At 49.6% G+C, this 26,275-nt stretch overlaps 1 protein-coding gene across 1 annotated transcript; it reads left to right on the top strand.

Moving 5' to 3' along the window:
• Positions 1-82: 82 nt before the first annotated feature.
• Positions 83-26,193, top strand: SLC26A9 (solute carrier family 26 member 9). The gene is made up of 22 exons (XM_056361964.1): positions 83-171; positions 349-603; positions 9,798-9,924; positions 10,887-11,026; positions 11,345-11,455; positions 11,752-11,927; positions 12,382-12,546; positions 13,127-13,279; positions 13,676-13,758; positions 14,044-14,191; positions 14,927-15,040; positions 15,473-15,550; positions 15,882-15,977; positions 18,245-18,351; positions 18,924-18,993; positions 19,234-19,326; positions 19,784-19,900; positions 20,470-20,787; positions 20,995-21,049; positions 21,414-21,559; positions 22,348-22,425; positions 23,056-26,193. Exons 3-22 carry the CDS (start codon positions 9,800-9,802, stop codon positions 23,101-23,103), a joined length of 2,421 nt encoding a protein of 806 aa, XP_056217939.1. The 5' UTR covers positions 83-171; positions 349-603; positions 9,798-9,799; the 3' UTR covers positions 23,104-26,193.
• Positions 26,194-26,275: the final 82 nt, after the last annotated feature.

Genomic DNA, 26,275 nt, shown 5'->3' with positions numbered 1-26,275 from the left:
ACCTTGCAGTTCCCTGATCACACCCACCAGGACTTTGGAATAGCAGCTTTTGCAACAGGGAGCTGCCAGCCCTCCCCATGAGCCCCCCTGTCCCCACGTGGCAGGAACCGTCTGTCCGTGCAGGAGGGACACCTGGATTTGAAGGGGACAGAGCAAGTCTGAAAGTTTCACGTAAGTCACCCCCTGTGAGCAATTTACCTTGCACAGGACTGAGAACTTCACAGGGTTTTGCCAGCGCTGGGTGGGCAAGAAATCCAACCAGTTGGACTTCTGCCCTGCCAGTGTCCCAGCCCAAGCCCCAAGCGTTTTGCCTCCCAGTGTGACTGCATTTTACTGTCTGTCTGCCAGGGATCAGTGGCATTCCCTCGGACCTGGCGTCCCCACTGCTGACTTTGCTGGGTCCTACACAACGTGCCTGGCCAGGGCCTGATGCAAGGAGCAGAGACAGCTCGGAGGACAAGAAGCACCAGCAGCCTCCTCGCCTGGGGCTGTTCCCGTTTTGCTCATGCAGTATGCCAGCTTTGGGATTTTACTTTTCGTATTGGCTAGACTAAAACGAAGCTGACGTTGCTACCAAAGCTCGGAGCTGGGCTCATCCCCCAGGTGAGACCTGTCCCTTCTGGACACACAGGCTGGCTGCACAGCCTCTCTGCTTGGCAGCTTCTCGTTTTCAAAGGCAGACGGATGTGATTGGAGTGGAAGCTTCAATTCAGGGCTCCGTGGTCCTATTCCAAGCTCAGATACTGATCTCAAACGGGTCATTTATCCCCCTGTGCTGATGGCCACTTCTCCAGCTCCACAGCTCTGCCCGCATTGGGATGTCAGTTTAGGCAAGTGAGGGGAAAAAAAGCCTTTCATTGGAGCTCTGCTAGGAAAATGCCAGTTCAATGATGGCAAAAAAAAAGTCCCTTTCAGCATTAGTTGATTGCCCAGGCAGTTTGGCAATGCCAGCATCGCCTCTGCAGCAGAGATGCTGTTTCCTTTCTTTCTGTGGTGCCTTGTGAGCAGGTCCCCTGTGGCTGGGACCTTTGGGTGCTGGTGTTCTGGCTTCCCTGGATTTGCCCCACAGCAGGGACCACTGTGTGCACTTGTGGGTTGGTCCTCCTGCCATGTCACGCGTTTCCGTTTCAAAGGGCTCCATCCATATCAGGCTGCCCTTTAACAAAAAACACTTGATATGGGTTATTAATGATATTTACAGGATAACTGCTTGGCAATTATTACCTCTGTCAGATGGCAATGAATCAGTCCCCTTCCACCAGCATCCTCTGGCAGGGTGTTCCTCTGGCATGCTCCAGACACAATGATCGATTCCCATGCAATGGGGTTTCTTGGCAGTAAACACTGATGTCTTGTGCATGCACAAGGTACCAGAGATTTTTACTCTGAGAGCCTCTGGGAGCGAGCAAAGGCAACACCAATGCTTTCTCCCTTCCTCCTGCCCCAGGCATGGCCCCTCCTTCTCCCCCCTCTACTCGGTGCCCTGCCTTCTCTCTCCCCTTTCCCTTTTCCCATCATTTTCCACACACACAAGCTAATAAATGCTCAGAGGTGGCAGCACACCCCACCTGCCCTGCATCTGTGCTCTGGGCTCACACCTGGAGCAGGGAGGGCAGCAGAGCCATCCCCTATAAGCAGCTCATGCCGAGCTGTCCCTGAAGACAAAAGGAACATGAAAGATCAATTCCTTCCACTGCAAATAACCCCCTACAGCTTCCTTCTAGTGGCTTATTCCTTTGGTGATGTCCCCTGTTTGATGTCCCTGTCTATCCCATCATCTGCAACATCCCCAGGAGTACCTGGCTCCTGCACTCTCGACTCCCTCTGTGGTGGCAGGACACCATGGCAGGAGGGGACAAGTCCTTTCCCCTTGTCTGAGCTGGCTGCTGCCTGCCAACACACATGCCACACCAGCACCTTTGTCAGTTCAAAATGTGGCCTCTCCCGAGACATCAGCAACTTCCCAGGCCAGGGATCGACTGGTACCTCTGCAGGGTGGCTCCCAAGTCCGCAGCTCCCACAGCCCATCCCAGCACCTCCCTGCTCCATCCCTGTCCACTGCCAGGGGCATCTGAGGAACTTGTCAAACTCTCCTGCAGAGAGCACGTGGCGAAGGTGTGGCTCCTGCCTGGGGACCATGCCTGCAAGGCTGATGACAGATAGCCCAGCCCGATCCGCAGGGCACATCCCTGCACCATCGAGGGCTCCGACCTCTTCCCGGTGCAGGTGCAGGGGAAGGGAGCCCGTGCCCTCTCTCCTGGGCAGGCAGCGGGGGCTTTGCCTCTCTTTCCCACTCCTCTCATCCCTTTGAACCTGGAAATAAGAAAGAAACTGCTTTCCCCTGCCAATCCCATCTTCAAAGCCCGAGCGGCGGGGTCCGGCGCTGGCACAAAGCACACCATTGTCCATTCCGGAGGCGGAGAGTCGGCCAGAGCACAAAGGCCGGGGAGACGCTACCCACCGCGCCGGGAAGCTCGCCCAGGCCAACAAAAGCATCTTCTCCTGCCCCGAGTCCGAAGCAGGCGAGGGAGGGGGCCTAGGGTGACGGTGAATATGAGCTATTGTCACCGAGAGCCCGGAGCATGGAGGGACCTGCAGAGGTGATCAAACGGCCCAGGCCTGAGTGGGAAGGGGTGGGGTGAGGGGGGACATCCAAAAAAGCCCTTGTCCCTCTTCAGATCTCTCCTTATCTCCCCTGGCTATCTCCTGGGCTTAGCCTGGGTGTACCTGCTTGCAATTACCTCCTGCAAGCCAATCAGGCGCTGAGCACAGCCCTCGGTCCCCTTGACTGAGGTGATTTATAAATGACTCACTGGCTTATTTGAGCACAGACTCCTGCACACCTCCTCGGGAGCACCTCTCTGCCAGGGCTTTCTTGCCACATCTGCAGCTCCCCTCGCAGAATCGGCCCTTTCTCTGCCCGGCGAGGCGCAGGTAACCCAGCTCCAACAATCGTGCTCTTTGTCTGGGTGGGCGTGGGGGATTTACACTCTGGTTGCACAGCCACTGGGTGTGAGTTTCAGTATTTGGAGAACTGGTACTTCTTTTTTTTTTTTTTTTTTCCCCTTTCTCTTTTTCTCCTTCTTATTGCAAAGGGGATTTACAGCAGCAGATTTACTCAGGAATTAGCAACACCACCGATCCAAGAGCTTGATTTATGAAGAGAGGCTGGAAGAGCCAAATATGTGAATTAATTATTACTAGAATAAATCCTGCCATCTTATCCTGGCTGGCTCGTGCTGAGATCTGTGGGGGGATTTGCTTGGTATAGGAGAGGCAATACTGATGACAGACCCTCTGTTTCTAGGTCCTTGTTATGACCAGAACTTTCTATGCATGGGACTATGTAAAGCAGTCCCTGTCCCAAGGATGTTGCAGCCCAAATTAGACTTTGCACGTACAGGCACAGGGAGAAAGGATGTGGACCCTGCAGGCAACGGCTGAGGAGCACCCGCTGCGCACCGGAATCTAACCTAGACAAGGGGTCTTTGCTGTTCAGGAGATCCTGGTGCACGGGTGCATGGCTGTGGGCATGCAATCCAATCAGGAGGGAATTTTAAGGCTGGGAATGACAAGTGCTCCCAGACTGGGACCTGTCAGACTGGGTGCAGGGTCTCCAGCTCCTCCCAGTGCCATTTCATAGGATGTTTAGGTCCAGTCTGGGCAGGTTCCCTCATATATAGGCAAAAGAAAATACCCCCATATGCTTGCTCCGTTGTGGTAAACTGCTGTTCAAGCAGCTAAGATGCTTTCTGCTCTGCCCTGATAAAACTTGTCTACTCCTTACTTGTAAGCGAGCTGAAAACTTAAGCTGGGGACCTGTCCTTCCTTGCCTTGAAGAGAAGTCCTTGGAGTGACACTTGTGGCTGGCCACACAGTATTTCTGCCCCAGGTCAGAGATTCCCAGCAGAGAAATGCGTCCCATCCTCTGCCTCTGGGGAAGGATGGACTGGGTGATCCCAGAGGTGTTTCTCCTTCTCCAAGAGCGAATCCGCAGGGGCAGGGAGCATGTGCAGGAGCGAGCTCTTAGCAGGCATCTCGGATAAGTGTTCGCAGGCAGAACAAGAATGCTGCAGTCTGCAAACTTTTTAATTCCTTGGGATTTGCATTGCCCACCTGCTCTTCACAGGTGGAGGGCGAGGTCTGTCAGAGGCATGTGGAGAGCAGAGACTCGTGGCAGTGAGGGATGCCGAAGTTTCACTCCTTTCCTGCACTTTCCAGCCTTCCCTCCTCTCCATCCCAATGGCTCTGTGTGCCGAGGGAGCTCCAAGGGGATGTGGAGGATGGACACACTGCTTCCCAGGGGACAGACTCAGATGCCGTTAAGGGCAGGCACTGCTCCCAGCACCTCTGTGCCACGCTCAGCAAGGTGACACCTCTGGGGGACCACAGTGGCTTTCGGAGGACTGTGGTGGGGTGATATCTACATCCCAGACCGCAGCACCCCAGGCCATGTGCCTGCTGCCTCACCCCAGCCCAGCCCTCCCTCGGTGAGGTAGGGTGCTGGATGCAACTACAAAAGTAATGGAGAGTTAGGGTGGGGTTGAGAACAAGTGGGTTAATCAAACAAATCACAGAATGGGCCAAATCTGGGCTCATTTGCACCGGTGTCAGTGCAGAGCAGATCCCCCATGCCCGTGGCATTTGCTGCATTTACAACAGCATTAAAAGGAGCAGAAGCCGAGCCACTGGATATAAGCTTTTTACCTAATAAACAGCCTTTGAGACAAACGCTTTGGCTTCACCTTCAGTAGCTGGCAGATGTCTGCAGATCTTATTATTCTGGTTACCAAGCGCAGAGCTAGTTTGGTTAGAAACTCGTGTGAAGTGGTACATCAAACATTGGCACCGGCCCAGCGCCGGCAGAACAAGAGAACAGTGCAGTGCTCCTGCCCGGTGCCTGCGCTGGGCTGGGTCGCTTAAAACAAGAAAAGGGCCATCTGCCTTATGGAAATCACCTATTTAACACTCCAAATATTTAATCTAAACAAAAAGAAAACATTGATTTAATGCCTGGCTGCTTCATGGCAAAAGTGTAGGAGTGGAGGAATGGGATGGCTGCTCCCGAGGGGCATGTTAAAGCCGAGGCTGCAGCACGGTGCAACGTGATGGGAAGGTGGGAGCTGGAGGGAAGCGGAGATGTCTCCTCCCTGCCCCTGCAGCCGTGGCATACGGCTCCCTCCGTGCCTCACCGCGGTCGGGAAGGACCAGTTATTGCCTCCCAGCACCTCTCTCCCTCCTTTCCCTCTCCCTCTGGCTTTTATTCCACTAGCCATCATGATGGTTCCTGCATGCTGCTCATGGAAAATTGGCTGAAACAGCAAAGTTTTGACTGAACTTTATGGCACTCTGGCATTTTGTCTTTTCTGAGGCTAAAAGGTGTTTTTGGGATAGGATATTTTTCATAACTGTTCTATAAGCTGTCCTAGAATCAGCTTTTTCTATTTCCAAAGGGCAAAGGTTAAGAAAAAGTTAAACCCCAGGGTCAAACACTGTGTGTATTCAGTGTGTGGCACCGTGCATGCAGCCAGCTGCTCAGCCTCCTAAAACACAACCTCCACTTCCCTGCTTCTTCCCCTTCCCCAGACTACTAGGAAAGATGTTTTTATCTATATACTCACACCAGAAATATGGGACTATAGATCCAGCTTTACCAAGATGCTTTCTTCCTGTATCAGTTCATTTGGAGATGAACCCTATGGCAATTCAGAGCCAAAGGTAAAACAGAACTAAATTGGATCAAAGCAATTTTAACTGTGAGCAGAAAGGTGTGCCCAGTCAAACTGCCCAGCTGAAGACACTGACCCAAATGAACATGCTGGGGGTCCCGTGGTGACGAGCTCCTGGTGTGGCCCATCAGCCAGACTGATGCCAGGAGGTCAGAGAGAGTGAATAACCCAGGAGCACAGGGGTTGATCCACTGGGCTGATCGGCATCTGATAGCAGAGGTGAATTATACAACATCCTTTTGAAATACCTGAACTGACTGACAGCAGAAACCTCCTTTTCCTCCTGCCTGTGTGCTTTGTGAGCCCAGCTCACACCAGAGGCGTGAAAGGGAGAGGGAAGCGGGTGTGCAGCATGAGGGTGAGGCAGAGTTCAGCCTGAGGGAGCACCCAGCACTGCAGTATCCAGCACCACAACACCCAGCACCGCAGTATCCAGCACCACAGCACCCGACACTGCAGCATCTGGCACCGCAGAGCCTGGGGCTGCAGCCACCCTGTCCTTCCCCATGCTGTGCCCTGGTGAGGAAGCACAGCACAGGTCTCGGGAGGAGGTGACGGCTTCCTCACCTGACCTGCTGAGTCTTGGGCTCTTTCACCGTGTTGCCCCAGGGCTTCCATGGCACCTGCAGCCGGAGCTGTGAGCTGCAGGTTGGGAATCACGGTGGACACAGTGCTGAAGGCACTGGTTCAGTGGGACAGGAGTCAAGACCTTGTCCTGGTGTCGCAACCAAACCCTTGCACCTGTGCTTGCCTTCTCCAGGCAGACCTTGTCTTCTGGGGTAGGGGCGAGTTGCTTTTTATAGCCCTGTGTTGGGCAATGGAGCTGGGAGAGAGGCACTTTTAATGAAGATTCATGTGAGACTTGGAAGAGAGCAGAACTCTGAACTCCATCAGCTGAGAAGTAATCAGCAAGATCTGCAAGTGCATCACCTCATGCAGGGGGAAGGGGGGGATGGAGGGGGGCAGACAAAGGAGGAAACATTATTTCACTGATTTTTTTTCTCCCTCAAATTTAGCAGAGGCTTTCCCTGAATGTTCAGCTCTTGCACTGGAATCAGTTGGGGCCCTTATATCACAGGACGAGATGCTTTTCCACTTAATTTCGACTCACACTCCTTGGACTGGGCTCCCTTTTCTATGCCTATGCCAGCACAGGAAAGTGGCTTTGTGCCAGTGGCTCCTATCAACACTAGCCAGAAACTTCAATGTGACTTTCCTCTTCCCAAACACAGCTATCACCAGCACGGGGACAGAAGATAAGAGCTTAGTAAGTGCATTTGCAAGATGAACACTGGAAAAAAGGTCTGTGCCTGACGTGCATAGGCTGGTTTGAGACTGGCAGGCCAGGGATCAGCCAGGTATGAACAGATGGGACTCTTAGCTGATGACCTACGGGGATGGTATCTTTCACCTGCATCATATTCTTGGAGAGAAGCAGTTCTGCCTTCGTTTGCTTGCTCCAAGTATCACACCACAGTTATGTACCCACTGTGTCACAATTTCTCCAAGACCCCAAGCTCAGTAGACGTACCAGTGAGGCCAAACTTCATGTTTCTCAGCATCACCCACTCTAGCCAACACACTGGAGGAATGGGCTTCCTGAAGAGCTTGTAACAGGGGCTCTGCACTTGAAGCTCTTCCCCCAGACCTCATCCTTTATTTCCATGCCCATACTGGAACAGAGCTCTTGAAAAAACTGGTCCCTGTCACGCAGCAACTTACTGGCACTCTGTTTTTCCCTCCACACATGTTGCATTGCTTCAGCATCCTGCCCCAGCTGCAGGATTTAAAGCAGCTCTGCAGCTTGCCGTCATCTTATCCCATCAACACCAGGACAGCTGGCTTTGCCTTTTTTTCAAGGAGCAGTCACACAGTTCATTCTCTTTAATTCCAAAATCTCGAAGGTTTAACCTGCTGTTTGATCTAGGGCAAGGCCAGTGATAAGCCAAGTCAAGAACTTGACTCTGTCCGAGACGCTGACATCATTAGTCTGTTTGTTTAAGATGGAATTTAATCATGGGGGTATTTTTCCCTCTACTTGCCTTGTTTATTATTTTTCGTGATTGCCAGCACTTTCACTCAGCGGGGGAAATTCATTAAAGAGCTGTGATATAATTGGCTGATTCAGTCTGTCTGATGGCAGGCACACTGCTCGGCAAGTGATGGAGCCAAGAAATAAAGCTAAGGGAGACTTCTTGCATCAGAAACTCGGGTGGGTTTATCACCCTTCAGAAGCCTGTTGCTGAGCCTGGACCTGGGCCTCCAATTATTCACGAGGGAGAACTAGAAATCTAGAGCAGAGCTGCGGGGCTGGGACCTGGGAAAGGCTGGGCATGCTGGCAAGTGCTCAGCAACGGGCTCTGGAGACAGGAACAAGGCTTGTGCAGACTGATGTAGGAAAACCAGGGAATGACCATTTATCGGATGGGCTTCTGGCATGCATGTGGGGACTGGGAAAGAGCCTAGGACACCGCTTAGCTTTGGCTTGCAGCAATCCTCCAAAAAGTAAAGCTTGTAATTGCTCTTGGAAGGGTGTCTCTGGCTGAAAAGGAGCAGCGGGGTTGCCAGGGTGTGCATGCCTGCAGAGGGCACTGGATTAAGCATCTGGCAATGCAGGAAGAGGGGCACATCTCCTTCACCTAGTGGGCCCTCCAGAGCCATAGGCTGGGGTCCTCCCAAGCCAGCGTGGGTGCAGAACAGAGCCTGGAATCACAAACACCCCATCGCTGGAGCTGTTTTACAGCAACCTCCGCTTGATTTCCCCTGTGCTCACTCAAGTAGCCCTGGCAGGAGTGGGGGTTGATGACCTCCCTTTCTAAACCCATTAGCTCTTATTTGCATAATGATTCTGTTGACCTAAATTCTCCCAAAAGTTTCATCTGCCTGCATCATACTTTCCTGCCTGCCCTGGACTGCTGGGCTGCTCTGCTACATATTACTCATGTCTTCCAGCCTCCACTCTGAGGTAACTGCTTATCAGCAAGGACTGACATTAGTCCTACAGATGGACATTTTGCTCATCCTGGTTCCGCTGAACTCGGTGTCAAGGTGTGCACTGATTCAGCGGTACTTACAGGGTCAAAAGAGGAGAGGGGAGGACCTGGTACATTCAAATTACTCCATGAGCTCTCAGCAACCTGGATGTTGTTTCTTGATTTGTTCTCTTGACTGAATCACCAGCTTTTCCCACCCCCTCTTCTACTCCTGTGTTGGGCAATGACCCACTTAGATACATGCCATACCACAAATAATTACCAACATCCTTGGTTTATAGCCGACCACTTCCTCCCTCCACTCCCAGCCTCTCCAGTATGATTCTCCCCTCTTCTTAGGTATTGCTGTTCATAGTAAAATAAGGATTGTCTGAAGTTCATCACCTTTCTTTGGTGAGACCCAGCCACTGGGCAGGACTAGTCCACCCAGATGTTTTGGCATCTTCATCACTGAAATGAATTAGCAACAGTTATCTTTCTGCACATCACTTCCTAGAATAAACCAAGGATTCATCCACAGCCTCTCGCATCGAGTGCGAAACAGGAAGGCTGATGAATGCAAATGAGACCACTCGGCAGCATAGCCAGAACACCTCAGACGGAAACTGCCTTTCATCATGGTGCCAGTATCTACCATGGCAATGTCAGGGCTGCCCAGCATTGCAGTCTCACCACCCCCACTGGCAGATGGTGAAACTGAGGCATGAGAAAGGTCAAGTGACTCGCCGGAGGCAAAAAGGCAGTCGCTGGCGGAGCTAAGATTAACACCCATGCTCATCTGCCAGACAATCCAGGACGCGCTCCGGTCCCCTTCACGTGGCATCGCTCATTAGCATCACCTCAAAATAGCTGGGAAAAGCTCCCGGTGCTGGGGAGCAGCAGCCCCCGGTGCTGGGAGAAGCCACTCCCAGGACCTGCCTCTGCGCCACAGGGAAACTATTTAGGGTGGAGATGTTTGGGGAGGGCTCCCAGACGCTGGAGGTGTCCGGTCTGTTATATTGCAGGTGGGGCCAGCTCCAGTCACATTCTTGGCTTTGCTTTTTCTTTTTTTCTGGGAAAAATTTAAATGATCCAGCGATGAACCACGCCAGGCCTCGCTATGTCATCGAACGTCCTGCATATTCGGTCAGCCTCTTCGATGAAGAGTTTGAGAAGAAAAGCAGAACTTACCCCGTTGGGGAAAAATTGAAAAACCTCTTCAGGTAATATAGAATGCTATAGCTGGGGCAAACATAAACCAGATTTGGTCTGGAATTGGGGCATAACTTAGACCTGGGGATATTAGTTCCCATTTTTCTCCTGGGAAACCTTCTCCGTGATCTTCAGGGCTTTGATGGACGAAAGGCACAGGGGAAATGCAAATTGTACTGGAGCAAGTGAAACTGGTTATTCTTTTCACTGCCTCAGCTGTTAGGCTGTAAGGCAATTAAATAAGCAAAACAGTTTGCACTAAGCGCATTTGGGATTTGGGGTTCTGTTTTCCAGTGGGTTTTTAATAGTGAAAAAGGTAAAATTGGTGATGTAAGTACAGGTGTGTGAATTACTTCTTTAAGCTTTCCGACTGGGATTTTATTTTATCAGCTTTCTGATAATAAACAGTACTGGCTTTCCTTAAAGATCAGTAATTGTGTAAATAAAGATCAATAAACCTACTGATCGCTGTCTTGGAAATCTAGCTCCATTCCTTGGAAAAGGGAAGGCAATAATACAAGAAAGAGAGAACATACATGTTAGCAGGCAGAGATGTGAGATATTGCATGTGTCAACCCAAGAAGCAAGCTTCTTTCAGACACGCTCAGAGTTTTTTTGACCGAGCATCTGAGAAAGTTCATCTTTGGCTCTGTGCAACTGCCTCATGACTCTCTGAGCTGTGTTTCTTCCCTACAGCTCACCTGTGCCCTATGTGAAGGGTATCAAGATATTGGGGAGCTAAATCCTTCGAGAAGGTCCCCACAAAAGTCCTCCATGGCATGTACAGTTAGTTAACTGCAAGAGCCTTGCACTCTCACAGGGAAGGGCTGTGCACCAGACACTGGGCTCAGGATTTGGCATGGGAAAAAGGTTGAGACATTCCAAGGAAGATCCTTCTTTGCTCCCTTGCTTGCTCACTTCCCAGGTCACTTCCTTCTTTACTTATTTGCATTTTTTGTTTGATCTCCTGTAGATGTTCAGCTTCCAGATTCAAACTCATCCTCTTTAGCCTGTTCCCAATACTTGTATGGCTTCCCAAGTATAAAATTAAGGACTACATTTTGCCTGATGTTCTCGGTGGGCTCAGTGCAGGGACGATTCAAGTGCCACAAGGTGAGAGACAATGACTTTCTGGGTCACTGGGAGGGGACACTTTGCCACTTCAAGTAAAGGTCTGTAGATGACAGCTGATGGCAGTCGGGGGGGGTTAACTACCTTTACTGCTGACATGTATAAACTCAAGCTCCACCTTCAACCTGGTTGTCCCTGTATTTCTCCGCGGTGCCCTTCCCTGCCTTCTTTGGCCTCTCCTGCCCAGAAAGCAGCAGTCTGTGCTGGCCACGGCACCTTCTTGGAGGTGATGTGAGTGTGAGCGGGGCAGGGGGCTGACACCAACTGCACGGACCTGCCCATTTCCTTTATGTTTTCCAGGGATGGCCTTTGCGCTGCTGGCCAACCTACCTCCCGTCAACGGGCTCTACTCCTCCTTCTTCCCCTTGGTAACATACCTCTTCCTCGGCGGTATCCATCAGATGGTGCCAGGTAAGAGTCTGCAGAGCAATTTGCTGCACAAGGCAGTTCAGTTGTGGCTGGGAGTACTCGGTGTATCCCAGAGTAGAGGTGTTTGGACATGTTTGGTCTGTCAGCGGTTTATGGGATCCCTGATTCTGGCTGCACAGCGGGATCTCACCCCAGTGAACCGCTGCTGGATGCTGCCAGGGAGCTGGCTGCGGTGACGGGCTGGGTGACTCGGTATGGACAGCCTAACCTGTCCAAGTGCCTTCCAGGACAGGATGCTCTCTAGTGAAAACTACTGACATCACCGTGTTGTGCTGTAGGTACTTTTGCAGTCATCAGCATTATTGTTGGCAATGTCTGTAATGAGTTGGCTCCAGAGTCGGACTTCCAGTACTTCAACCATACTACCAACGAGACCAGTGTGAATACCACAGCCCTGGAAGCGGCCAGGCTGGAAATCTCTGCCACGTTAGCCTGTCTGACAGCCATCATACAAGTAAGGACTTGCTGCACTGCCTCTTCCGTGTCCTTTGGCCAGAGCTGACCCACACAGAGTCAGCTGAGCTCTCTCCCTGGAGCAGAGATGGTGGTAGCAGATGCTAGAAGAGGCCTCACTCCTCAGTGGATGATGCCTCAGAATAGAGGTTTTGGGGGGATCCCACCCCAGCTGCGGTCTTGGTATGAAATCCTTCAAACAGACTAGCCAAGAGTGAGGCCAGCCACTGGGGCAGGGTGGCAGCCAGCAATGACACCCCAGCACCCTGCACCTTTCCCCTCCCCATCCCTGCTCTGGGACAGGCTGCTCAGCCCAGCCCGTGCCGTGGCTGCGTGGGAGGGATGCACCCTCTCTCCCAGCGGAGCAGCCTGCCCGGCACGGGCACGCTCAGGCTCTGCACCTCACCCTTTCAGGCTGGCATTCTTCTGATAACGCCTTGTCTGTCCTACCCTAGCTGTGCCTGGGATTCGTGCAGTTTGGCTTTGTTGCTATCTACCTCTCAGAGTCTTTCATCAGGGGCTTCATGACAGCAGCAGGGTTGCAGATCCTCATCTCCGTGCTCAAGTACGTCTTCGGCTTGACAGTCCCATCTTACACCGGGCCCTTAGCTATCGTCTATGTAAGTGGGTGCTCTGGACAGGGGCCTTCCCTGCACCTCCTCCCCCAGTGACCACCATACCCCAGGCATCACTGCCACCCATGCAAGGGAAAGGGGGCTCGGAGAGAAGGAAAGGGTGGAGGGAGGGGCAACATGACTATCTGCACCCCTACACTGCTGCCACTGCATTTCCTATACAGTATTATCTGAGTCCTCATCTGCTAGTTTCTAATTAGAAATAATGAAATGGGTCTGGGGCTTGGGGACAATATGAACTGTGTTGCTTTACAGCAGGAGTCTTGCACAATTGTTAGCAACACAAACTTTTCCTATGAGCAGGTTTACCCATTCCTGGACTTTCCTGCATCTTCCATAGGTGCACTCTCCATTGATGCAACTAGGACTGCACTTAACCGGACAGCAGAGACCCAGGGCTGGTTGCTGGTCTCTCAGCAACAGGGTTTCTAGCACTTGTCTCATCCTCATCACATCTCAGGGTGTTTGCAGTTGATTGTGATAAGAAATGCTCTCCACTGTGCTGTGTACTTTGTCCAGAGTCTCTGTTTCCCCATGACACTTTCTCCTCTTCTCTCCCCTTTAGACATTCATTGATATTTGTAAAGGTCTGCCCAAAACCAACGTGGCCTCCCTGGTCTATGCCTTGGTCAGTGCTTTGCTCCTGATCATTGTCAAGGAGCTCAACCTAAAGTACATGAAAAAGATCCGGATGCCCATCCCCATGGAGATCATCATCGTAAGTGACGCACGAGCTGTCCCTTGGACCCTCCAGGAGACAGTCCCTCCCCTCTCCTTACAGCCCTGGGACACCCACTTCTGCTCACAGAGGGCCCATCACGTAGAGCATCTTTGCACTGAATATGACATGGCCCCCATATGGCTTGGGGCCAGAAAGTGGGCCATCCTCATAGAGGATACCTCCGATGCCCAGCTCATCCCTGTTAGACTGTACCTGCATCCTGGTGATGCTGAGGATGAGGAACATAACTCCTGCTGGGGAGGTTCTCTCCTTTCCTAGCCTGAATTTGGTGCTAATTTTCTACTGTCAATCCCAGGAGCACAGCAAGCTCAGTGCTTCTGAGAGAGCTCATGCTCTTTCTGCTTACTGCTCTTTTATCTTCTGTACTTTCAGGTAATAGTTGCGACTGCAATCTCTGGCAGCTTTAACATGCCCGAGAAGTATGGCATGCCAGTGGTTGGGAAGATCAGCATGGGGTAAGTGCATGTGCAGGTCTGACACAACTTCCAGATAAATTTTATTCCTCCTCTTCTTCCTCCAGCCTGGAAAACACCTCGCTCTTCCCTGCTGTATGACAGTCCCCTTTCTGGACTCTCAGGCAGCACTGCTTGAGCCCTCTTACACCACTGCCGCCATCCACTCAAGCTGTCCACAGTGTAGACACGGATTATGTCATTCCTGAACACACAATCTCCTCACCCACTTCACCGGCCTCCAGACACCAGTGTCACAACTGCTTCTCGCCTCCGCTCTGAGTGCAGGTTCCCAGCACCAACCCTCCCCCTGGTGAACAAGTGGAAAGACATGATCGGCACAGCCTTCTCGCTCGCCATCGTGAGCTACGTGATCAACTTAGCCATGGGGAGAACACTGGCAGCCAAGCATGGCTACGACGTGGACCCCAACCAGGTAACGCTTGGTCTGGAAGGACGCAGTCAAGGACCGTTCCCCTTGCTCTCAGGCGTGAAAGGAAAACCTCGCTGCATGAATGGCAAGCTTTCAAACGGGCTCTGCTTAAAACAGACGTGCTGCTCCCATGCACACAGGCTCGCGTGGCAGCTTGCCATGTATGGGTCAAAAGGACATGGCAGATCCATCTCCCATGGACTGGAGAGAGCCTGCAAAAGGGAAGAGAGCCTTAGTCTGAGCTCTCTGCTTTGCTTTCCCTCCAGACCTGAGCCTTCAGCCCTGAGCACTGGCACAGACGGCATTTTTGCAGGTTGTTGGAGCACAACGAGGCACATGTTATTTCTCACTGAGCAGAGAAAGACCTGGATTCCTGGTGTGTCACCTAGATACTGCGAGAGGCAGGACATTAAATAATCCTCTTTTGTCATCACTGGCACAGTGGCAGCTTTCAGTAACAGCCATGCATACCACATGAAGCCCTGCCCTTAGTGTGTCAACAGATGACAACGTGTTTATGTGGAATTGTGCTTCCAGGTTTCCCTGCTATGCCACAGCTCATTCCAGCTCATATTGGAAGGAAAGGGTCTGGGACACACTGCAGGGAACCCAGGTCCCTTTCCTGGCCCCACAACCCCAGGCTCAGGCACCTGCTCTCCTGCCTGGTAGCTCACACGCGTTGGCAGGGCAGGACAGGCAGCTTTCCTCTCTGATGACCACATTCCCCCATCTCCACAGGAAATGCTGGCCCTGGGCTGCAGCAACTTCTTTGGATCCTTCTTCAAAATCCACGTGATCTGCTGCGCTCTCTCTGTCACTCTCGCCGTCGATGGGGCAGGAGGCAAATCACAAGTCAGTACCCTCTTTCTCCTCCTTTCTTCCCTACGTGACCCTATTTGACCAGCTGCTGCACGCTGCCAGCCTGACATCGCTGCTGCAGGTCTGCAGAAGCTTCATATTTGAGTGCTTCGCGTTGCTGTTGTTAAAGCAGAATTTCTTGCCTCCCACCCCCACTTTGTTCCATGGATGGTTCTTTGGATTGGTCCCAGATGTAAGGCTGTAAATCTGCCTTCCCAGTCTGGCTCCCTCAACTGAGCAGAGCTACCACGTGAGGGAAGCTCAGGGTTATCTGCAAAGTCCTAGCCTGTTTCTCAGAGGCAATCATCTGCTCACATAAAACACTGCAGTGAGCAGTTGTGTCGTTGGCTGAAGCAGCAGAAAAAGCCCAGAGGGGGGTTAGGAAGACCCTGGTGTTTGCTGAAATGATTTCTTTCTTTTCTGCAGGTGGCAAGTTTCTTTGTGGCCTTGGTGGTTATGGTGACTATGCTGGCTCTGGGGATCTATCTCGAACCTCTTCCAAAGGTAATAAACAGTGTGGCCATTGCATCACATACTCTTACACACCCAAGCAAAGGCACAGTCTTGCTCCAGAAAAGCTTGATGCAAATTGCTGCACAGCACAGTTTGCTCCTGGCCTGGGGTCCTGTCTGCACTGAATCTCTGGAAGCAAGAATAGTCTAAAGTAGCATGCTCAGGTCCAAGTGAGACCTTTGTGAGCGTCACTGTTTCCCATTCCCTTGTGGTAACTGGACCAAGGAAGGCAGGTGCTGCAGAAAGTATCTGCTGCAAAACGTGGCGCATCCACACTGCACATCCACATCCCTGCCGATAAATGACCCCCTCTTCTCTGCAGTCTGTCCTGGGAGCCCTCATCGCGGTGAACCTGAAAAACTCCCTCAAGCAGCTGGCTGATCCCTTCTACCTGTGGAAGAAGAGCAAGCTGGACTGCGTGAGTGCCTAGGGAGGGATGGGAGGCACCCACCTGCCTTACCCTGGCAGCTCAGCCCACGGCTATGTGAGGCAGAGGCAGGGCAAGCTGGCTACCCCCTCGGCAGGTGCTCGGGGGCAGGAGGGTGGTATGAGTCCACTGCAAAGGTGGGTTTCGCTCTCTCAGTGGGATCATGCTTCCAACCCCTCACCAATGAGGTGCTGAGCCGCAGCAGAGCCTGTCCTGCCCAGCTGAGCACTCTCATGCTTAGCGCACATATCAGAAAGGCCTGAACTATTACCTGCTCTGTTTAAATGCCAATCAAGTGCAGAAGCCTGTTTGCCCAGAACTAGCCAAACCGGCCCTGCTCAATATCTAGGAGTCATGACTTAAAAACTCACACAATAGCCCTCCAGGGTGAAGAGAGCCCTTCACAGCGATAAGGACTCCAGGCACTGGTTGATGTATAAACCCAGGCAGGGGGTGCGGGGGAGTGAGAACGGAATTTGGAAATGTCTGACATAAAAAGACAGTGTTTGAACAGGACTCCCACGGCTGAGTGGTGTCTGTGGACACTGAGCCAATATCCTGTCAGGTCCCAACAAACCGCCTTATCGGAGAAATCTGGAGTCCAAAGGGGCTGACCTGAATCATCAAGAGCTTTCCCAAAATACTGTTCAAACAGGTGCTGGAGAAGAGACAGGTTAGCAGTCCAGGCAGAGACTTCACAGGGCTGTGATCATGACGTGAAGGCACACTCCAGCACAGGGCATGAGCTACAAAAAATGGTCCAAGCTTAGGAGTGAGCCCGGCAGACTGACCAGACCAGGGATGTGCGAGGTCTGAGCTGACACGGCTATGCAGGCAAGAACCGGCAGAGCGGGAAAGTTGCTGATGGGAAGATGTGATTCTCTGTCAGGAATCGTTTATGGCAGTTTAACCACATCTCTGAACAGGTTCTGCTGATGCCTGGTGGGTAGGATGGAAGGTCTCGGTCAGCTCTGGCAGGTCATCTGAGGGCAGGTGAAGTTATTGCCCTTTATCGGAGCTCACGGAGGGGAGCACAGACCTACCCCACAGCGCTCCGCAGCCCCCAGCCCAAAGTCTGGGCAGACACCTGAATGGATGATGGACCGAGCAGAGATGCACGGTGCTGCCTGGGGAACACCCTGCCAGTGTGTCTCTGCCAGATGTGGTCACTGCAGCGGAGGTGAAGGGCAGTCAGAAACCCCTCCGGTTTGCCCTGACTGTGCTGGGTTTCCACTGAGCTGCTGGAACAAAGCTCTTGCTACCAGCAACCACAGCCAGCCTACAGTTCAGAGAGCGTGGGGACCAGGCAGATGCCAATGGAGCGAACTGCATTCCCCTGACCTTAATCTCCCTGGAATTTGAACTAGATTCAGTGTCCTGTCCTAAAATGGGAAACACCGTTCCTGGCTGTTGTCAGACCATCAGCATTCATTACCTCAAGCCTGGTTGTGTTTCATGCTAACTGCAGGCATCACTCCATAGATACAGCCCAGCTGGATGGAGGGAAGCACTTACTTGCCATTTATAAGTACGATGCATATAAATTAAGATGCTGAAGTCATCAAAGTTACTCTGATTTGTCCAAGGTCAAAGTCATGTTTTGTCAGTCTTGAGGGTGGGTTTATAATAACCTCATAAAGATTCTCAGAGGGCAGGTTTATATGCTTAGGCAGGACTAATTTCATATGGAGAGAGGTGCTCAGGTGCTAATATATAAAAATGACAAATGACAGAGCTCTGAGCTGAGAGGTGGAGCCCGTTTTGGTATGCTCTGTCATACTTTGTCATCAAATCTGTCCTGTGTTCAGGTCATTTATTGTAGGTGCTCAGACGGTTTTCAGAGAGATGCTCATTCCTTCTGAAATGCTCTGACAGCAGGAGTTTTGTTGCGGCTGGGAGCAGTTATTGAGCAGCAGACGGTCTGATCTGCAGGAGCCTTTTCTTGACTAGTTAGGCTGATACTTTCTGAACTGAATGAGTGGTACGGGTGCTCATGGAGCTGTGAAGAAACACACTAGCTGCATTTACAGCTGAAAAACTGGGGCTTCTGGCAAGCTTCCTAGCAATGATGTTTCACATGAAAGCAAGTAATAAACTGTATCATTAGAATAGCTGCAGAACTCAGGTCTTGGTCTTTTGATCCTGAGTTGTGTAGTTCTTGGGGTCCAGAATATTGGCACAGAGCTATTTTCCAACTATCACTGGGCTTTAGCCTATGGTAGAGTAAAAAGACCTGCCATGCTCTTCTCTTTCTGCAGTTGGTCTGGTTGGTGAGCTTCCTGTCTGCCTTTTTCCTGAGCCTTCCCTATGGAGTTGCTGTGGGCGTGGGATTTTCCGTGCTGGTTGTGGTCTTCCATACCCAGTTGTAAGTACCAGTGCAGCTACAAAAAAACAAAAGAGAAGAAAAAAGGTCCCAGTTGCAGAATAAACAACAGATTATTTTTATAACCGACCTCTGGCCCATGTTTCGAAGGAACGCGTGGCAGGAGCCTGGGGGAGTGCAGGTGTCCTCCCCGGCCCCTGGAATGTGCAAACAGGAATGGCAGGCGCTAATTTACTGCCTGCATTCCCACTCCAGCGCATGGTTAGCGATGTGCACATCCCAAGGCAGGGGGAAGTCTGAAGGTATTTACTTCAGCACGAAAAGCTACCTGCATAGCTCCCAGCAAAAAATCCTGCTCATACAATGAGCCTCATATATGTGCGGAGAGTGGTGTGAAGCTTTCACACCATTTTTAATCCATCAAAGCCCTTTATTAATATTTCCCAGTCTGGGATCTCAAACTGCTGACTCTTTTTTGCCCTGTAGACTCTGCAGGGATGAAATCTAAGTATTTTCATAAAGCAACTTTTCAAATCCTGGTATGGAATGTGAAGCAAAGCAGTTTTCTCCCCCTGCAACACTTTTGCTAATTCTGATGGCCTCTTTTCTCCTAGCCGTAACGGCTCTGCCCTGGGCCAAGTAACTTCCACTGACATCTACAAGAACCCTAAAGCCTACAACAAGGTAAGCAGAAACCAAAGCATCCTCAGAGGAAATGCCGTTCTTTGCCACTGGTACCCAATGTGATCAGGAAAGCCAAGCCCATCTCCGTCTCAACAAAGTTGTTTGCTGCTTGTGTCAGGGGTAGCAGGAGAACTGCTGTTCAGTTTGACCTTCCCAGTTATCTGCTACCCAAACTCCCAGCCACCCCCCACCCCCCCAACACCCTGTCACGCCTGGTTTGAGCTCTTGTCTCTGTTGCAGGTACATGAACTTAACGGGATTAAAATTGTGACCTACTGCTCGCCACTATATTTTGCAAACTCAGAGATATTCCGCGAGAAGATTATAGCCAAGGTGAGCAACGCCCTAAGAAACTTCTGCTTGCAGCCAATCCCAAATGGCCTTTGCTTTCTCCTGTATCGCCACATGGAGATAATTAAGCCTAGGATGATCAAGAAAGATGGTCACATCCATCCTCTACTCTTCCATCCTTTCCTCCCTGATCTTCAGGACTGTTTGTAGACCTCATTTTAGAGGTTAAGTGTGAATCCTGGCAGGTATCCTCCTCCAAGCTCTGCCAAAGCAGAGTCATCCTGCTTCTCTGCTCTCTCCTCCCTGCATGTGCAGGTACTCTGAAACAAAATCTGAAGATGTTGTTTGGTTGCCATCAGGATCACCTCACTCCTGCGCGCAGCCAGTGCCGTCCTCCTGTGACACGTGCCACAGGCTGAGAAATAGCAAGAAAGAAATAGCAGCCCCTGACTAGGAGGCTAAATAGACTTTTTCAAAGAAAACTCTCTCTTCTCCACAGACCGGGGTGGATCCTGGTAAAGTGTACTTAGCCAGGAAGAAATATGTGAAACGGCAGGAGAAGGGGACAGCACAACCACCAACAAAGCTACCAAAATTCCTACTGAGGCAGAACAAGGTAACTCAGTTTGGGTTCCTGTGTCGATGAGTAAGACCCCAAGTCCCCATCAGACAGCTCCTCTTGTCACAGGATTTTCTGCACTGTCTTCCACTTTTACCACCTCTTGCCTCCTTTACTTCCCACCCACATCTCCATTCCTCCCAATGGCCAAAACCTTAAGATGCAAGAGAACTGGAAATGGCTGGGAGCAAGAAAGCTGTAGAGATGCCTAGAATGAAAACACGGTGAACGATCTGCTAGAAACCAGGCTTGCCCTCTTTCTCTAAGGATGCATCTATGTCAGTATTTCAGTTCGAAAGTGTCCTCCTGAAGCATGTTTCCCAGTCATCCCAGCTTCATTTGGTTTGCATTGCTCAGAAGTCTTGAAATATGTGAACAAGAATAATTTAAAATTAACCTAACATACTCCAAACCCCAAGGGACATTCAGTCTAGCTCCAGGCTGGAGTTAGTCCACATTAAAACACTTCATGCCACTGAATGCCTTAGGCACATTCACATGTCAGGATCTCAGCTTGCGCTGATTGATGTGCCCTGCCCTGACTGTGCATTTGTGCTTTGCTGTAGACCTTGTCTTTGCAAGAGCTCCAGAAAGACTTTGAAAGCACCTCTCCAACAGATACCAATAACAACCAGACGACTACTAATGGTGCCAGCATCTCCTACGTTACATTCCGTCCACCTGCCAATGGTGCTGGGCAAGTGAACACCTCCAGTGAGCTGGGCAGCATCTCTACCCTACAAGGAAGCACTTTCAGTGTCATGCCTACAGCAGATGTTGACCCTGTGATGACAGCACCACCCTATATCAGCTTTCACACCATCATCCTGGACATGAGTGGAGTGTGTTTTGTTGACCTCATGGGCACAAAAGCACTGGGCAAGGTTAGTTCTGTATTAGAAACACAGCCAAACAGCAGGTACTTTCTACTGTTTTGGGCAGCTCCGATACCCTCCTCAACAGAAGGTTTGTGTGGCTTTCTCCTTCAGTATCCCCAGGACACATGTAAAGCCCTGGATAAAAGACTGTATAAACACAAAGCTGGAGCAGCAGTGTTATTAATCCTCTCTCTCCCCTCTCATCCCTTCTAGTTGTGTTCCAGTTATCAGAAGATTGGGATTAAAGTGTTCTTGGCAAACGTGCATGGTAAGAATCCACGAAGAACACATTTCCATGTGATCTTCTCCTATTTATGTGCTTCTGACAGACAGGAGATTTTTTTGGGGTCTTTATGCAGACTGTGCAAGTTGTCAGCCTTTTGTTGGACCAAACCAGAACAGATGATCTGTGTGAAATAGCTCCTTTCATTTGGGAAGTGATATGACTGGAACATGTCCACATTCAGCATGTAGAAAAATAGTTCCCTACACTCTCGTTTATGCAGCAAACCTGCTTCTTCCCTATGCATCCCAGCCTTGTTTTAGCTCCAAGGACCAGTGTCAGCCATGCACACCTTCAAAGGCTTTCTTCTTTGCTTTCCTTCTTGCTCACGTGCCTTTCTGTTCTCCAGCCCAGGTGTACAATGACATTAGCACAGGTGGAGTCTTTGAGGAAGGAGGTCTGGACCAAAGTCACATCTTTTTGACAATCCATGATGCTGTTTTGTTTGCACTGGCAAATATCAAAGAAGTTGTCCACCCGCCCATCTTAGAAGAGGTAAATTTGCTCCCCAGTTTTTCTCCAGCTCTCAGTGTTCCACTATTAGGTTTAGATGCTGTGGCAGCAGAAAGGAAGAACAACAACTCATTACTGCACCTAATAAAGTTTCTTGTTTATCTCAAGTGGTAAAGGTCTAAATCCAACAATATATTTCATATCCTAATTCTCATGTATAGGTCAAGCACCTACTGATTGAACCGATTTCAATGGAAATTCAGAAAGGTAAACATGTTCTGCAAAGCCCTAGCTGGGAGATGATGTTATCCCAGCCTGGAGAAGCCAAAAGAGCTTTCCTGGCACTATGCCCTCCATTTGGTGTTGCCTAGAACATGCAGCTGCACACAAAGGCATAATTTGGCTCCCAGAAATGAAGGCAAAGCACATGCACCTGTCCTTGAACAGCCTCAACATCCATGAATACTTCACTGGAAGGGAGGATAAAAGGCCAAGGCAGGAATGGGGCACATGCTGACAAGACAGGGTCAGACAGGCTATTTCCCCAAACATGGATTGGTTTATTGCATAACTGGAGTGGGAAACAGAGCAGTGTTAGCCAGTTATCTCACAAGAATAAGTTAAGGTATCTCATATCTTCGCAGAGAGATATGTAAATGCCAGCTCAGTCACAGGATATAAACAACTGAGACACAATTCCTTCTGTACCCCTTCTCCCTGGGCATTCCCCCGGGAGCACGTGTGTTGTTTTAAGCCTGGGTTAGTAATTTTTTTTGGGCCTTTCAACACTGCACTCTGCTAATTTGTGGATTTGATTCCTTCCTGCACAGAGGCCAAATCAGACAGAGCTCTCCATCTACGACGAGTCTGTGGACGAAAGCAGTGCAGAGTTCAAGAACCTGGAGGAGGTTAGTTCTAATGCCAGGGGTCACTTCTTCAGCTGTGGACATAAGGTGGAAATCAGAAGTTGTGGTTGGGATTGCTCAGATGGAAAGTACCCTGTGCCATTGCCAGGCAAACTGCTAGTAACAGTAACACTTTGAAAAGGTAGCTGGAAAAACAGTTTTAAATCCTCATCATGAGGAGCTCTGGCAGGCACCTGGATGAAGGAGCAGCTAGGTTACCCCACAGGGGAACCCTTTAATCCATTCTGGGCCACAGAGCTCAGGTTCACAGTCAGACCCATGGTGTTCATGCAGTGGGGTGAACTTGGAAAACCAGGTTTAGCTCAAGTCCAAAAGAAGGGTCACTGGTCAAGTCTTTCAGCACTGACTTTGTTAATGCTGAAGTGATCTGCAGGCACTGAAGCCAGGTCCCTGGGAGGAGATACATTCCAATGCTGACCTTCCCCATGCTATCCATGCAGAGCTGGAAGCGGAGCAACCTCCCCACCGCCAGCTTTCCCTTGAGAAGAGGGGCTGGGAAGGGTTGGAGTTTCTGGTGGCATTTCTCTGTGTGACCGAATGGCTGCTGAGCTGCATTGCTGGGTTTGTGCCATGGCACCAGCTCTAACCCAGCATACCTTGTGTGCCCTTTAGGAGATGTTTGGAAGTATGTTCCACTCAGAGACCCAGACAGCTCTGTGAGCGCACAGGGAGCGTCAGCGTGCGGGCAAACTCTCCTGAACAGGCTCCGCTCTCCCGTCCCTTCGTGAAGAGCTGCACTTCTACCTGGGGTTACAATAAGTTGCAAAGCAAGAGACCGTCACACCTCTTGAACCGATAAACTCCTCCCCCGTTCCTGCTCTACTTCTGGTATTCAGAGCAATGGACTCTGGAGCAGGCAACAGAAATCTACGGAAGCAGGAACTCAGGAAATGCTATCTCATCAATTACAGAAGAGAAGCGAGTTCGTTTGAAGGCAGGTGCCTTAATACATGGGACAATTAGTCATTATTGCCAAGTGCTCTCCTTTGTTTCACACAACTGCACCCTTCTGCCCACATAGGCATTACGTAATTTGGGCATCCCCCTTCTTTCTTATCCTTCCTCCCTCTTTTCCTGATGAAGTGAAATACAAGCAAATATGAAGAGCCTCTCAAGGCTTTGATTCACAAACAAAAGCAACTCTTGCAAGGTGCGGCGACGCAGCTTTGTAAGGTAATGTTGTTCTAAAATGTGCACTGACCTTCAGGGTTTCTGCACAGTAAGTGCAAGCCCCTGAATTTCCCTGCGCGCCTGTGTAGCACCACCTCTGCCTTTCCCGTGGCCCCTCTTCCATGACCCCCTTGTGCTGCTCTCTCTGTGACCCAGAATCCCAGAAATCACTGCCTCAAACCAACGCTGTATTTCTGACACCCCAAAGTACCTCGATACTCTATCTCAGTAGGGCTACTTTCTGGATTACAATTTTTTTTCTTACTAATAGGACTAACTTGTAATCAAAAATAAGAATTCCTCGTTATAGTATGTTTCATGCACATGTTGTCCTGTCTGCCCAGCGGGTTGAGTATGTGCTCAAAAGACCCAGGGTCCAGTTCAAATCCCCTCCGAAGTTTTTCAGGGATCTTTCTACTGACTGAATGGCATTTCAGAGAAGGCTCTTAAGACTGTGAATGGCATAAAAACATAAATCCTAAGGGTGTTCTGACTCTTCCCATCTTCTTGTTGACTGGAGCAACTAAAAGATTTAGTCCAGAACGTGGATGGGTTCTTTGGGGAAAGATGCTTTTCCCAAATCATTTTGATCACAAATAGAAAATTCAGGGCAGAGAAGGAAGCCCCTTCTGCAGGCTTTTCATGATGCCAATGACAGAGAGCAGTAAAACTGAAATTTTAGTGTATTTTATGCCTGCAACTAGGGAACAGCCCAAGTGACACCCCATGCTATGCAGGGCTTCTGGTGACAAGCTCTCAAATGGTCACTTGTGCAGCAAGAGAAAACTCTTGCGATATTTCCGTAACAATTCTCTACTACATGTTCAATGATTTTCATTAAAATTCACCACAGGCTAATGCCACCAGGACCATCTACCTCTCAGGCAAACAAGCCTGCCTCACTAACCCAGAGATAGACAGCTGAGATCTTAGTAATTTCTAAAAATCCGACATTTATTTATAGTTGAGTGATGCTAATAACAACTGGTATTTTAGTTTCTTTTTCTGATGCCTTCCCTTCTTACTTGGTGCTGATGTTGTGACGGTAATGACAAGATGGCAATATAAAGCCTGAAAAATCTAAGCGTAAGCCAAGGGTTAAAGGGACCCTTTTTTCTTCAGTGCATTTCAACCTCAAATATGGCTTTTATGAAAATAAGGTTATAAAAAATTTAAGATAAAGATACATACCGGTATGTCTTCAGTTGCAATGGAAGCAATTTCTTTTGTTTGAATTTCAAATCTTCCTACAAAGTACTTTCAGCACTGGGATAAAACGCAAGCATCAACAAGAAAAACTGAACAGCAATGCGACAGTCTGTTATCTTTCCATGAACACAAAAAATAAAAAGTGGCCTTAATAATAAAAGTAAATTATATTTTAAAAAGTTATTTCTATTTTATTACTCTAAGATATTAAAAATATTAGCAAGCTTTAATGTACAGTTTTGAAGTACATATACATTATTGAGCTGATTCACTAGCAGATTGCTAGGAGGCTTTCTGGGGAAAGTGGGGCTTTCCTTACAGCTCCCAGATGTCCCATTTTTAAGGAAAATAGAGCTTCATGAACCATCATAGCTAGACAACCATTAAAGGAAACAACATCAGGACCCTGACAGTTTGGTTTTATGTAACACCTCATTAACTAAGTCACCATTTCTCTACCTCAGTTTCTGATTATGTGGTGCAGGAGAGAGTAATAAAACCAAAGGAGGTTAGTTTCCAAAAGGAAAAACCCGCTAACTAATGGTTATTACTTATTTTAGACAGCAGTGATTTTTTCCAGAGCCATGTATAGCTCATTTTATAAGTTAAAATCGAGAGACTAATTCTCTTAAATGATCTTTGAGGGTGATTACTCATGGTCTTTTGTTACTGCCTGAGCGCTCATTTTAGTTGCTCGTTTGAAAAAAGGCAACAACGAAATCCGTGCAATGGAAAAAGAAACTCTCCTACAGTAGCTAATCAATATTTCTGTACCTCTGAGGTGGCATCACATTAAATGAGGAAAATGCCAATTTCCAGTTCTTCATTCAGGGTTAACTGCAGCAGGCTGATTTCACAGTCTCAGGGCCTGACAGGCCAAACACAGGAAGCCTCAGAGCAACAGACCATGTATAAAAAATAAGACTGTATTTCTTGAAGTTCCTACAAGCATAATGGATGGGATGTCAAGAGAAATGGCTTGAAAGCAGCAGCACTGACTATATGCTCTGCAATTCTGATGACCCAGGAAGAAGAATACCTCGTTTCTGTAGCCATGGGCCAACTGTGGCAATATATGTAACATCAGTAGGCAAATGGCATTGTTGCAGGCACAACATGGCCAGTTCAAAGTCTGAATTTCCAAGTGCTCTGGCAAGAGAATTAGGGAAGCTCAAATTCATGCTGGAGTAGAAAACTTTTTATCTTCCAGTGTCCCTTTATTGCTCTTTAACAGTGATGTTGATGTGTAATGGCTCTGAAGCCTTACCTGATAAATGCATGATGTATAACCAGCTCAGAAATGTTTGTAATTTATTTAATTTAATATCGGTTTTGTTCTTTTTTTGATAATAAAGAATGTGTGAATAATCATCATCTTCTGCTGATTTGAGAGAGGTTTTCCATGGCAGCTCCCATCTGGTATTAAGCATCTCGGGACAGTTTATACCACGGG

Source organism: Falco biarmicus, chromosome 16 (genome assembly GCF_023638135.1).
Source record: "Falco biarmicus isolate bFalBia1 chromosome 16, bFalBia1.pri, whole genome shotgun sequence".
In the NCBI taxonomy this organism is placed as follows: domain Eukaryota; kingdom Metazoa; phylum Chordata; class Aves; order Falconiformes; family Falconidae; genus Falco; species Falco biarmicus.
The sequence above is the reverse complement of the archived record's forward strand: the minus strand, read 5'-3'. Positions and strand labels throughout refer to the sequence as shown.

Coding starts and splice junctions, on each gene's coding strand:
- SLC26A9 (XM_056361964.1), top strand. CDS start 9,800: ATGAACCACGCCAGGCCTCGCTATGTCATCGAACGTCCTGCATATTCG. Junction 20,788..20,994: donor GCACAAAAGCACTGGGCAAG/GTTAGTTCTGTA, acceptor CATCCCTTCTAG/TTGTGTTCCAGTTATCAGAA. Junction 22,426..23,055: donor AGTTCAAGAACCTGGAGGAG/GTTAGTTCTAAT, acceptor TGTGCCCTTTAG/GAGATGTTTGGAAGTATGTT.